Here is a 12,289-nt window from a genome sequence, read left to right on the forward strand (position 1 = left end):
CTTCTTTATATCTTATATATAGAAAACCTTCTTCAATGAACATAAAACCTTCTGCAGGTACCAAAACCGACATGTTATCTATATCTAAAAGATTTTCTATGGATCTTCAATGATAGAAGAACTTCTTCAGGTTCCAAGATATAGATGGAAAACATGCAACTAGTCTACAAATAGAAAACTTCTGCAGGTCTTCCATAGATGAAAAATTTGACGACGATGACTGGGTCTCCATTTCACCGATGTAGAATTAGTGGGTACACTACACACACGATCCCAATATGGTAATTTTAATACTCTCAGCCATATGGGCAGAGAGGTTATATATCATTCGATACGGTCAAAATGTGCCACATCAAAATAACGGTTTTAGACCCTAGGTCTCTTTTGACCAAATCCGTTTCAGGACATTTGGAGTCGATCTAGCGATGTACGTACGTCCGTTTGGATGGTTGGTGTGTACAATAACTCTCGAAGGGAATTTCCGATTAGATCCAAACATGGTATATCGTAATTATATTTTAAAACTTAGATCGAGTTCGAAGAAGGACAATATCGGTACACTCCTTTCGGTACCTCCCCCACAAAAAGTCGAAATTTTCCAAAAAAAAAAAAAAAAAAAAAAAAAAAAAAACAGAAAAAGAAAAAGAAAGGATAATCCGATTTTACTCCAACTTGAAAAATCTAATATTTTCATCAATACTACTTCAGGTGCAAAATTGGACAACATTTTGAATATCCATGGAGCTCTTAAAACGGGAAATGAACATCTGATACCATGCAGACTTAATTTCAATGTTTACATCAACACAAGATCTGTTATAAAGATGATAATAGAATCGGACCACTTCTTCTGGTACCTCTCCTACATTGGGTTCGAGATTATGAAAAGTAAAACGTTCAAAGAAAGCGAGATAGGCATCCAACTGTCTTCACGCATATTTCAACATTTTCTAAAAATTACCCCATAAAATCAAAGGAGTATTCAATATAGTCCAAACCTGGCACATCGTAATATTTTTTTTATCATTTTTAGTTTGGTCCGATACGAAATGGACAATATTGGCCCATTCCTTCAGAACCAATTCCATATAGGGCCAACAATTTGAATGATCATAACAGGAGTAAAAATAAACTCCATATGGTGGTTCATTTTGGTGCATATCCCTACAAAAAAATTCAAAGTAGGACCAGGTTTTGCAAAAACCCCCACATAAAACCTGTCCCTCAGAATGGTATTTTGAAGGTTCCAACTACATATTCCAAGCGAAAAGTCTGAAATTTGGTTCGTACCTAAAAGTAAACTATATCACGGAAATAATTGGTATTTTTCATAAGTTCTGCAAAATTGTTCATTTAGAGTTACAACCACTTTTTATACGTAGGGCCAACCGAAGTGTCAAGAAGTAAGGATTTTTTTTGCAGGAGGTTTATGCAAATTTCGTCCGTTTGTTCTTAAATCGGGTTTTATCTGTAGCTAATTTTTTTTATCTTCAACGTTCTTTTTTCAGAAACTATTTACTTCGCAAACGTCTATCCAAAGGACCCAATAAAATTGTACTCTCCTCAAATGATTTCGTGTTTCCTGTGGACTCGAGAAGGGTAAGTGCTCCATAAAATGATTTCCATAAGGTCACTTAGTTTCATTATTTTTGCAATAAGAATTATAATATGTTGATATTCCTCCCTTTTCAGGTCGACGAAGGTATTGAAGCCATGCTCTGCTGTTGGCTTCAACAGCTGCAGGAGTTCGGTGGTCCCGAAGTAGATAAACCAGATCTATTAAAGGGTTCCATTGGTTCACTAAAGAACTTGGGCTTCCTCATACCCGGCGCATCGGGACCCACCCAAATCAATGGTCTAAATGGAAAAACCAGCTCAGGATCGGCCAGTTTGGCCCGGCTCAATCCAGCCCTCTTGGATATGAGAGCACGCTACAATGGTGATTTGGTACAGCTCAAAGAAATCCCCCTCAATGGCTCGACCGAATTGAAATCCAAAGCCATGGATCTACTGGTTATAGCCCATGGTCTGAGACATGAAAATATAAATCCTCTCATCGGCTGGCTATCGGATCCCAGCCGCACTGCCATGGTATTTGATTATTGTTCACGAGGCTCGCTGCAAGATGTCCTCATCATGGATGAAATCAAATTGGATTGGTCTTTTCGTCTGAGCCTGCTCACCGATTTGGTGCGTGGCATGCGTTATTTGCATGCCTCACCGTTGCGCGTTCACGGCACATTAACGTCACGTAATTGTGTGGTCGATGCACGTTGGGTACTCAAAATAACCGATTATGGTCTGCCTCAATTCTATGAGGCGCAGGGTTTGCAACAGACACCAAGAACAGCCAAGGAGATGTTGTGGTGTGCCCCCGAACTGTTGCGGGCAATCAAACCGCATTCGCATCACAACCATCATCACTCGCGAATGGTGGCCACCCAGGCGGGTGATGTCTATTCGTTTGGCATTATTATGCAGGAGGTTGTGGTGCGGGGTGAACCCTACTGTATGCTGTCCCTGTCGGCCGAGGAGATAATAGCGAAAATTAAAAAACCGCCACCACTCATAAGGCCATCTGTGTCGAAGGGTGCAGCACCGCCGGAAGCAATAAATATTATGCGTCAGTGTTGGGCCGAACAGCCGGAAATGCGGCCAGATTTTAATTCGTAAGTATTGTTCTGCATAAATGGTATTAACTATGTGTTTAAAAAAAAAGATAAAGACGATTGGGCGACTTATTAAGGAAAAGGCGGAAGGGTTGGGACTAGAATATGAGCATTTGTCTTGGTGGGAAGGGATATAATAGGTTTTGTAAATGCACACTTTAAAAGTACGAAAATTACTGAAAGGTACAGTATGCCCCCTCTATTTAGTGGAGGAGTCACACTATGTGTTGTGAAGTGTGATAAGGCGGGTTTTTTTTTTCGAAAATTCGTACTTTTTCATATTTATTTTTATATGTAACGATACTTTCCTGTTTATTCTTCTCTTACATTTCCGTTTTCAAATATGCACTCATTTTACGTCTCTCTCTCTCTCTCTCTCTCTCTCTTTGTGAAATATGTCCTTTAAAATGTTAACAACACAACGGATTGATGTACGATTTCAATGTCGCCGCCATAAATCGATGACATGACTATAATGACGATGATGAATGTCCTGATGATTCTCCCCATCATAAATTGAAATCAATCGAAACAGAGTTTATGAACGTTTCAAATTATTAAATCATGGAAGAAAAGTAAATTTCGTCGATACAATGTTTCAAATGCTCGAAAAATATTCCAACAACTTGGAGGAGCTGATACGGGAGCGCACCGATCAATTGGATATGGAACGCAAAAAGACTGAACAACTTTTAAACCGAATGTTGCCAAGGTGGGTGGATTCAGAGGTTATTTGAAGTGAAGAATTTAATTTTGAATTTTTTAATTTCAGTTCCGTGGCTGAGAAATTAAAAATGGGGCTGGCTGTTGAACCAGAAGAATTCTCGGATGTGACCATCTACTTCAGTGACATCGTTGGTTTTACAACGATAGCTGCCCACTGTACACCAGTCCAGGTGGTGGATCTGCTCAACGATCTTTACACGATTTTTGATGCCACCATTAATGCTTATAATGTTTACAAGGTAAGAGGTGGAGTCAGACCCTCAATTTAAGACAAATCGGAAAATGTTGCAAAAATTTAAGAATATTGAAACTCATCTCGTCTCTTACAAGGGTCTTTAGCAAAGAAAGTAGTTTGCCTGTTTTAGGTGTACTTTCTTTATACCTTACATGTTTTATGTATTATGTAGCATTTATTTGTAACATGAAGAAGGAAGCGAGATAGACCCATAGTTACTCTTGAGAATCTTTACAGAATCACTTTCTGAGTCGATTTATGTATGTCAGTCCGTCTGTCTGTCCATGTATTTTTGTGAACAAAATGCAGGTCGCATTTATTATCCGATTAAGATGAAAATTTCCAAGCAATATTTGTTTGGCCCAAGCACGAACCCTATTGACATTTTAGAAATTTAGATATAGCTCCCATATATATCTTCAACCGATTCCGGGTTAATTGTGACCAAATTTGCCAATATCGGCCCAAATTACCTGAATTTTGGCACATTAGACCGAATTCAGTCTGGAAGCAAGAACATCAAATTTGGAGAAAATCGGTTCAGATATAGCTCTAACACCCATATATATGTTTGATCCGTAATCAGCCCAAATGAACTAAATTTTGTCACTTCCAACGCAAATTGGATAGATTTTTTCATATTCAACCGAATTTTTCCATTTCAAACTATCAAAAATGAGGTAGTTCCTCTATAGGATTTTTCCTGCAGGGTGGATCTTTTTAAACCCTGATTTAGGCTCATTTGGAGTTTTACGAGTTGCATTGCTTTTCAAAACGTTGACGCGTTGTTGGGAAGGTACCAGAAGGCGTGGAGCGATTTATTCCATCTTCACTCCAGATCTTGTTTTGGTCCAAATATTGGATATAATTGTTACAAATGTTAACCCTTCGAGAGTTAGGTACTTGTTTGAGGTGGCCGATATTGTCCATTTTCACACCTGGCCGAACACTGCCAAAAACATTAGGATTTGCAAAATTTGCTAAAAATATATGGATTCCTTCTCTTTCTCTGGGGTAAATTGTTTTCTTTGAATTCTTTGACCTTTTGAGGGTGAGAAACCAGAAGGAGTGTAGAACTGATGTTGTCCATCTCCGAACTCGATCTAAGTTTGACAATAATATTACGATGTACCAAGTTTGGACCAGATCGGATACTTTTATCAAGAGTTTTCGTACTATCGACTCCAAATGTCCTGAACGGATATATTCCAAAGAGAATTAAGGTCTAGGTAGGTTCGTTGAGGCACGTTGTATATACCCTCTGTATCCATATGGTTAAGGGTATAAAATTTCATGTCTTCATTTTGACAGATAGTAGAAAAACTTTAAATTGACAGGAAAATTAAAAAGGGAAGAAGGCGTATGGTCTACTTTGTGGAAGCTATTTAAAATAGCTTTCCCATGCACCTTTGCTAACATTTCCTTTCCCCTCATACAGGTCGAAACAATTGGTGATGCCTATATGGTTGTGAGTGGCCTTCCCGTGCGAATACCGGATCATGCCGAACAAATTGCCACCATGGCCCTGGATCTGCTGCATCAAAGTGGGCGATTCAATGTGAAACACTTACCCGGAGTTCCTTTGCAACTGAGAATTGGCCTACATACGGGACCCTGCTGTGCAGGGGTAGTAGGTTTGACAATGCCACGATATTGTCTGTTTGGTGATACCGTCAATACAGCTTCGCGAATGGAATCAACAGGTAACTCGTTTAAAACTCTTCATTACAACATCAAATAAAACACCACATTTGCAGGATCCTCTTGGCGCATCCACATGTCACAAGAGACTCGTAACCGCTTGGAAGCCCGTGGTGGTTATATGATCGAACCCAGAGGCCTAATTGATATCAAAGGCAAGGGCATGATGAATACATTTTGGTTGTTAGGCAAAATAGGGTTTGATAAGCCCCTGCCAAATCCCCCACCGATCGGGTAAGTGTAGAGACTCTTTGGCTAACCCTTTATTCTACTAACATTACTAGTCTTTTACTAAATGCGGCAAATTATTGTTTGTGACAAAAATAAACAACAGAGAATCACATGGGTAGGTCTCCTACGAACAAAAAAACTATCTCCAGATAGTTTTGTTAATATCTTCTTTCCTTCTCTTTATCTCCCTCAGTTTGGATGAATCATTGATACGCAACTCCATTACCCTGAAAGCTCAGGCCAATAAATCACGCAATAGTACAAATCCCTCGTCCAGCCAATCGTCCTCCCTGGCGGGAGAATCCGTCGAAGTAAAAGTAGAAATAACACCGCCCACAAATGTGGAAGTCTCATCGCCCAATCTACCCAACTCATATTCATTGGATTCGAATTCGACCACCACCATCAGCCCCAACATGACATTGTGTCCGGAGTTTCCCATTAAAACGCCCACAACATCACCGCAACCGAGAAAAATCACCGATTTAGCTACCGATAATCTGCTGAATCCCAACAATTTCAATCGTCTACCATCCTCAACGGCAGGATCTTCCTCGCGGCTCTACAAGAAGTTGGAAGAAATGATGGATCTGAGTTCACCCTATAATCACTACAAATGTCTCAGTCCAAGCGAGAGCAACCTCACCCAATTCTATGACGGCAAATATTTATACGGCGCTGGTGGAGTTGGTCCAGCTGCCGCCATGCAGAGCAACAGCGGCAATTTACCAACCCAGGCAAGTCGTTTCGAGAAACCCGGCTCATCACGTCTGCTGCGACGTCAATTCAGCCTGGATCGTGATGACACGCATTCCAAGTCCGAACACCACCACCATCAACAACATCACCAGTCTTCCTTACAGTCCAACCACACCATGTCGTTGTCGAACAAGTCTTCAATGCTCGAGATTCCTATACTGCACGATACCTCAAGAAGTCCCAAGGGGACAATAAATCGAGTCCATAAACAAAATTCCAATTCCATAGCTCAGGATTTGGAGAAGATCGAGGAGATCCCCCTGTCGCCGGCCTCTTCACAACAGCACAGTAGTTTAGACAGCAACATGAATCGTAGTCCACCGTCCACAGTGGATGCCCAATCGCCGCCGCCACCATCGCAACAAACAATGACTGGAAAATCTCCGAGAAGAATGACGGGAGGGTACCTTTCATCTACATCGCCGCCTACTCTACTATCGGCACCAACATCACCGGCCCCTTCGCGTTCATTAAATGGTGGTCTACCCTTGCACAACAGTGTCATCATGGAAAGTCCCACCACAGATGCCTCATCGACGGCAACCACAACGGCTTCGGTTAATTCCAACACCACAGTTCCCATTGAAGATCACAGCAATATAAAGAAACCTGAAATTACTCTCAATGTTGAGGCATTACTGAGTAGGTAGGATACGGTTTAAATTCTCCCCTGCCATGGGGGGAAGGACGATAGTAAGTAAATGCAATTCCTCGACGGAATGAGGTTTTGAAAATATTTGAAAGAAAAATTTATGGCTGTTAAACGATCATAGCGCAACTAAACTAAACCGGATACATTTCGGAATATTCATTTCAATCACGGTTCCATTAAATATAAGTGTGACATACATTTTGAGTAGTGTTCCCTCAGAAGAAGATGGAAACGAATAACGGCACTCTGTAAATCAGGGACCTCCAATATATTTATGGGTTCAAATTATATATTTTAAATCATAGATCGAGGAATATATTATTTATATTTTTATTATTAATTATTATACTGATTGCAAAAGAAAATACATTTATTATCATTCCTTATTAATATTAAACATTACGACTTAAATGGAAATCAGAAAAGCTTTATTAAAACGGAAGAGTAAGAAGAGATTCGATTGGATAACAAGGCGATGGTACCTCACGCTGTAGTACAATGTTTTGTTTCAATTCGAAAATTTGTTGAACTAAAAAAAAATAGAAAAATGTTAAAAATATTTTCATTGTAATGTTGTAGTATGAACGATGTGTTTGTAAACGAGTCAATTTAGATAAAACAAGATTAAATATTTATTTTATTTTTATTGCAACATTTTTAGCCATTCTTATACTGTTTTCTCAAAGCTGTAGATTGAAATTACTTTCGGACCCTTTTCATCGAATGGAAAAGATTAAAACGTATCAAAAGTACAGCTGCCCAGAAAAAACTCATTCTCAAAAAATATATATCCTAACCAAGTTTGGGCGCCTAAAACTACTTATAAATCAGTTTACTCTTCCATTCCTAGGTAAACTACACGGTGAGATAAAAAAAACTGCAACAAAGTCAAACGCCATAATTTTTACATTTTTTTTTTAATTTTATCGAATGAAAGCAACAAATGTCGGAAATAGCATTAAATTTTAGAAAAAGTTTAGATATTTTCGAATTGGTCACTTTTGGCACGAATTATGGCCTTCAAACGGCTAATGAAACCACCACACGCTGCCCGAATGTTGCTCTGCGGTACTTTGGTCCATTCCTGGCGAAGTGCTTGCTTGAGGTGATCGACACTTTGGTATTTTTTAGTACCAAACTCGCTTTTCAAAATACTCCAGACACAATAGTCCAACGGATTGGTATCCGGAGATTTTGGCGGCCATTGTGCGCTGGAAATGAAGCGAGGAACCTCATTTTTTAACCATTCTTGGGTGGCGTGCTCAAGGCTTTAATACACCAGAAAAATTTCGCACTTATTCTGATCCCACGGTGGATTAATAGGAGCGGAGAGCGATCATCGGCTGTTACGGCCCACATCATCACCGTGGCCGACGCTTGAGTTCTGGTGGCCAACCGAAGGTGCACATTTCATTGTTTTCTCATCGGATAAAACCAAATCCGGCAGTTCACCACTTTCGGCCAAGCGAAGCAACTCTTTAGCTCTTTTGAGTCTATTTTCTTTCTGCTGCGGTGTAAGTTCTTGCACTTTTTGGAATTTCTATGGATTTACCCCGAGCTCATTTTTCAATATTTGCCGAATGGAATATTGAGATATATTTAGCTCACGAGCCATTTTTCGGCCACTGCGATGCGGGTTTCGATCAAGTCGCTTCTTTACTTTTCGTACCATTTCTTCCGATGTTGTTGTTTCTCTTCCGCCCACTTCCTTGACGTCGGGCTACTCTACCAGTATCACAATAACGAGCGATGGTACGGGACACAAAAGATCTATTCACATTTAAATGCTGGAATGCTCAAATAATAGCCGCTTGTTTTTTTTTTTTCAGCCAAATAAAAAGAAATCACGCTTGAATTTCATCACGAATAACATTTTTCTGGAAAATTCTCACACAAAATTCTTTTGTACGCTTGTAAACAATGTAATGAGCTGTCACTGGAATAATTTTAACAGCCGTCGGACGAATGGCTTAGAAATGACAGCAGTCTGAAGTTGGTTGCGGTTTTTTCATCTCAACCTGTAATTTCTGTAAACGGATATTTTTCCTAGTGTCAGAAATTATTGCTTCCAATTTGAAATAGTGCTTCACAATTTATAAATACACAATAAATTTAAAAAAAAGTCAATAGAATGTTCCCAACCCAGCATGAGACTGGACTGGACTTCACTTTTTTGACGAGGTGACATAGGGTAATTTTGAAATCCATATTCATGCAATTCACACATTTTCAATTTTTCCTGAATTTCACATTATCTGAGCTCTTGTTCCCTAAATCAAGCAAAAATCTCTTTAAAATACTAGGCATAGTACATAACAAAAATAGAATACATCAGCATACATACTTACATATTTACAAAAGAAAATAAAAAAACTACAAGAAAAAAAGAGGTGTTAGTTTCCTTTGATTCACATGACAATCGTTAACAAAAACCAAAAAAAAAAATGAAAACACTCTAAGTAATAACAAAATAGAATATAAACAAAAGATAAATCCATCCTCATCCCGGTCATTCATTACTAGACTCCTTCCTGAAATACTCACATATATACACACACACTCTCTCTTAAAACATATATATAGTCAATGTTACTTGTTAAGATTATAATTGTTAAGACTAAATAGTTTCTTTCTATATTTGCCCCCTCTTTGTCCTTTGCATGTATCCGCATAGATATATGGATATACGCACAAATTACTTACACATACACACACACTCGTGTATATGTGCATATGTATCTTTGTAAGATCCCAAGAAAAGGTATGCCTGTTTTTAAAACTACCATTAATAAAAATAAAAACATTTAGTTAACAACAATATGTGTATTACAAAAGGAAAAAAAAAAGAAAACTATAAAAATATATAAAGATCAAAACCAAATCTAAAAAATGATGAGTTATTTTGTATTGACAACAATAAAAAAACTATAACTAAAATCTAACCTTTTTATATATATTTGAAATATAAGCCAAAGAATTGTTAAACAAAACCAAATGTTTTCTATTTACTTAGTTTATCAATGACAAAGCCAAAGAAATCTAGAAAAGCAAAACATGGTCAATGAAGGGTCGATAATGAGTTGGTTCCAGCAGTATCATTAGATCACCACATAAGGATTCCGTTTTATTTGGGCTCCTTAAATTAAAAATAAAATTTAAATTAAATAAAGGCCAGATATGTAAACATGACCCAACAAAGAAAACGACAACTGATAAATCAATTCATTACTCCCTTCATTGGCCCAACAACAACCTGCTAAACATAAACAAACCCACCCAAATCCATTTCAATACTTCAGACCTGTTAACGCAACACAACTACAGCCAAATCAAAAATATTCTATAGAAGAGATCATTATTCCAATTTTTAATGTTAGTAAAATCAGTCCCTAAATAAATAAAAAATTTAAAACACGTTTATAACTTGAATAAATTCCGTAAAAATAAAAAAAAAACATATAAAACGTTTAGATTAACAAAGAAATTAAAGATGAAAAATGTAAACCCTATATAAAGTGAAAATTACACAAAATAAAAACAACAACAACAACACTAACATCGTAGATGAATGAAAAATAAAATTTGGTATTTTCTTTTCCAAGGGAGAAATATAATAAATAAAAATTGGAGTTTCCCCGAAACTCTTTGCTATGAAAAGGTAAGTATTTCAAGCATTAACGGCCAAATATAACTCCACAAGAGACCATTCCGAATTGTGAAAATCAGTCCAGCGGCTCGTGACTTATAGGCAGAATAGAGAAGATATATTTCTTTTACATAAAAATTGTGCCTATTTTGCTATATATCCCATGTCTTGGCTATCGGCATCACGTAAATGATCGGAAGTGAGCTTTTAATGTATTTGTGATTTGCCTGGGAAATAAAAATATTCGTGGTTTATTGAAAATTTTCGTATGTTTTGACATAAAAGTTTTAATTTATTTTACCCGCTAAATGTTGTCCGATGACCAAAATTATAGGCTTCTGTCCAGCCATAAACTCTAACTTCATGCAAAATTTCGTCGATTGGTTTATAATTGTGGCCTCTAGAGCAACAGCAAAATCTGTAATTTTTCTATTTTTGGTCCATTTTAACCCCTAATTATTTTGGGATCATCTCCAAAAACAATAGGCTTCTATTCTAACCCAAATGCCACCTCGATTTTTAATTAACATGGTCAGACGGAGGGACGGACGGGCATAGATAGCTAGATCGACTTAGCTCGGAGAGATATATATGGTTTCCTCGGTCGGGGACCAATATTTCGAGATGTTCCTTAATTTTTGGCCCAATCAAACTTATAATACCCCAACACATGGTGTTGTAGGGTATAAAAATATATATTAGAGACGAGTTCCACTAAATGGAAACCTACGTCCTGAAATTCAATCCATTTGGGCTGATATTAGCCATTATTTGCACAGTAAACCTGCAACCGGATTAAGGATATGAAGGACTTAAAGATCAAATCGGATGAAGCATATATATGGGAGCTAAAGCTATATCTGAACCGATTTTCACCAAATTTAATGTACTTGATTCAGGCCATTTGAACTGATATTAGACATTAAGTGCACAATTAACCCGAAATCAGTTGAAAATATATATTTGAGCTACAGGGTGAGATAAAAAAAATTTAAAATTTTTTCAAAATTTCATTCAATGAAAGCAAAAAAAGTCGAAAACAGCATCAAATTTTAAAATAAGTTTAGATTTGTTCGAATTGGTCACCTTGGCATGAATTATGACCGGCCAATGAAACCGTCACACACTGCCCGAATGTTGGTCTGCGGTATTTAGACCCATTCCCGGCGAAGCGCTTGCTTAAGGTGATCGACACTTTGGTATTTCTTAGTGCCTACCTTGCTTTCCAAAATACTCCAGACACAATAGTCCAACGGATTGGTGTCCGAAGAGTTTTTGGTGGTCATTGTATGCTGGAAATGAAGCGTGGAACCTCATTTTGTAACCATTCTTGGGTGGCGCATGCTGAGTGCGATGGTGCTAAGTCCTGTTGGAATGTCCAAAGCCTGCGGCCAAAATGTTTGCGTGCCCAAGGCTTTAACAAACCCTCCAGAATATTTTCGCAATAATATTCTAATAAAACAAGTGTTGTTCGAGCTTGAGGTGATTGCTGTTGCATTTCGGCATTTATTCTGATGCCACGGTCGATTAATACGAGCGGAGAGCGACCATCGGCTGTTATGGCGGCCCACATCATCACCGTGGCCGGCGCTTGAGTTCTGGTGGTCAACCGAAAGTGCACATTTTCAGCTGACCTCTTTGGCAAATAAACACGATAATTTTGTTTGTTT

At 38.1% G+C, this 12,289-nt stretch overlaps 1 protein-coding gene across 1 annotated transcript in view; it reads left to right on the forward strand.

Annotated features, from left to right (window-relative positions):
- Positions 1–10,528, forward strand: part of LOC101900915 (uncharacterized) — a 97,060-nt gene extending 86,532 nt beyond the window's left edge. Inside the window, exons 6-12 of the mRNA XM_059118063.1 lie at positions 1,509–1,599; positions 1,693–2,669; positions 3,205–3,381; positions 3,442–3,634; positions 5,069–5,333; positions 5,388–5,565; positions 5,756–10,528. Of these exons, the coding sequence (XP_058974046.1) occupies positions 1,509–1,599; positions 1,693–2,669; positions 3,205–3,381; positions 3,442–3,634; positions 5,069–5,333; positions 5,388–5,565; positions 5,756–6,971 (3,097 nt within the window). The 3' untranslated portion in view covers positions 6,972–10,528. The remainder of the gene's footprint in view (positions 1–1,508; positions 1,600–1,692; positions 2,670–3,204; positions 3,382–3,441; positions 3,635–5,068; positions 5,334–5,387; positions 5,566–5,755) is intronic.
- The last annotated feature ends 1,761 nt before the right edge of the window (positions 10,529–12,289 follow it).

Source organism: Musca domestica, unplaced genomic scaffold (assembly GCF_030504385.1).
Source record: "Musca domestica strain aabys unplaced genomic scaffold, Musca_domestica.polishedcontigs.V.1.1 12, whole genome shotgun sequence".
Classification (NCBI taxonomy): Eukaryota; Metazoa; Arthropoda; class Insecta; order Diptera; family Muscidae; genus Musca; species Musca domestica.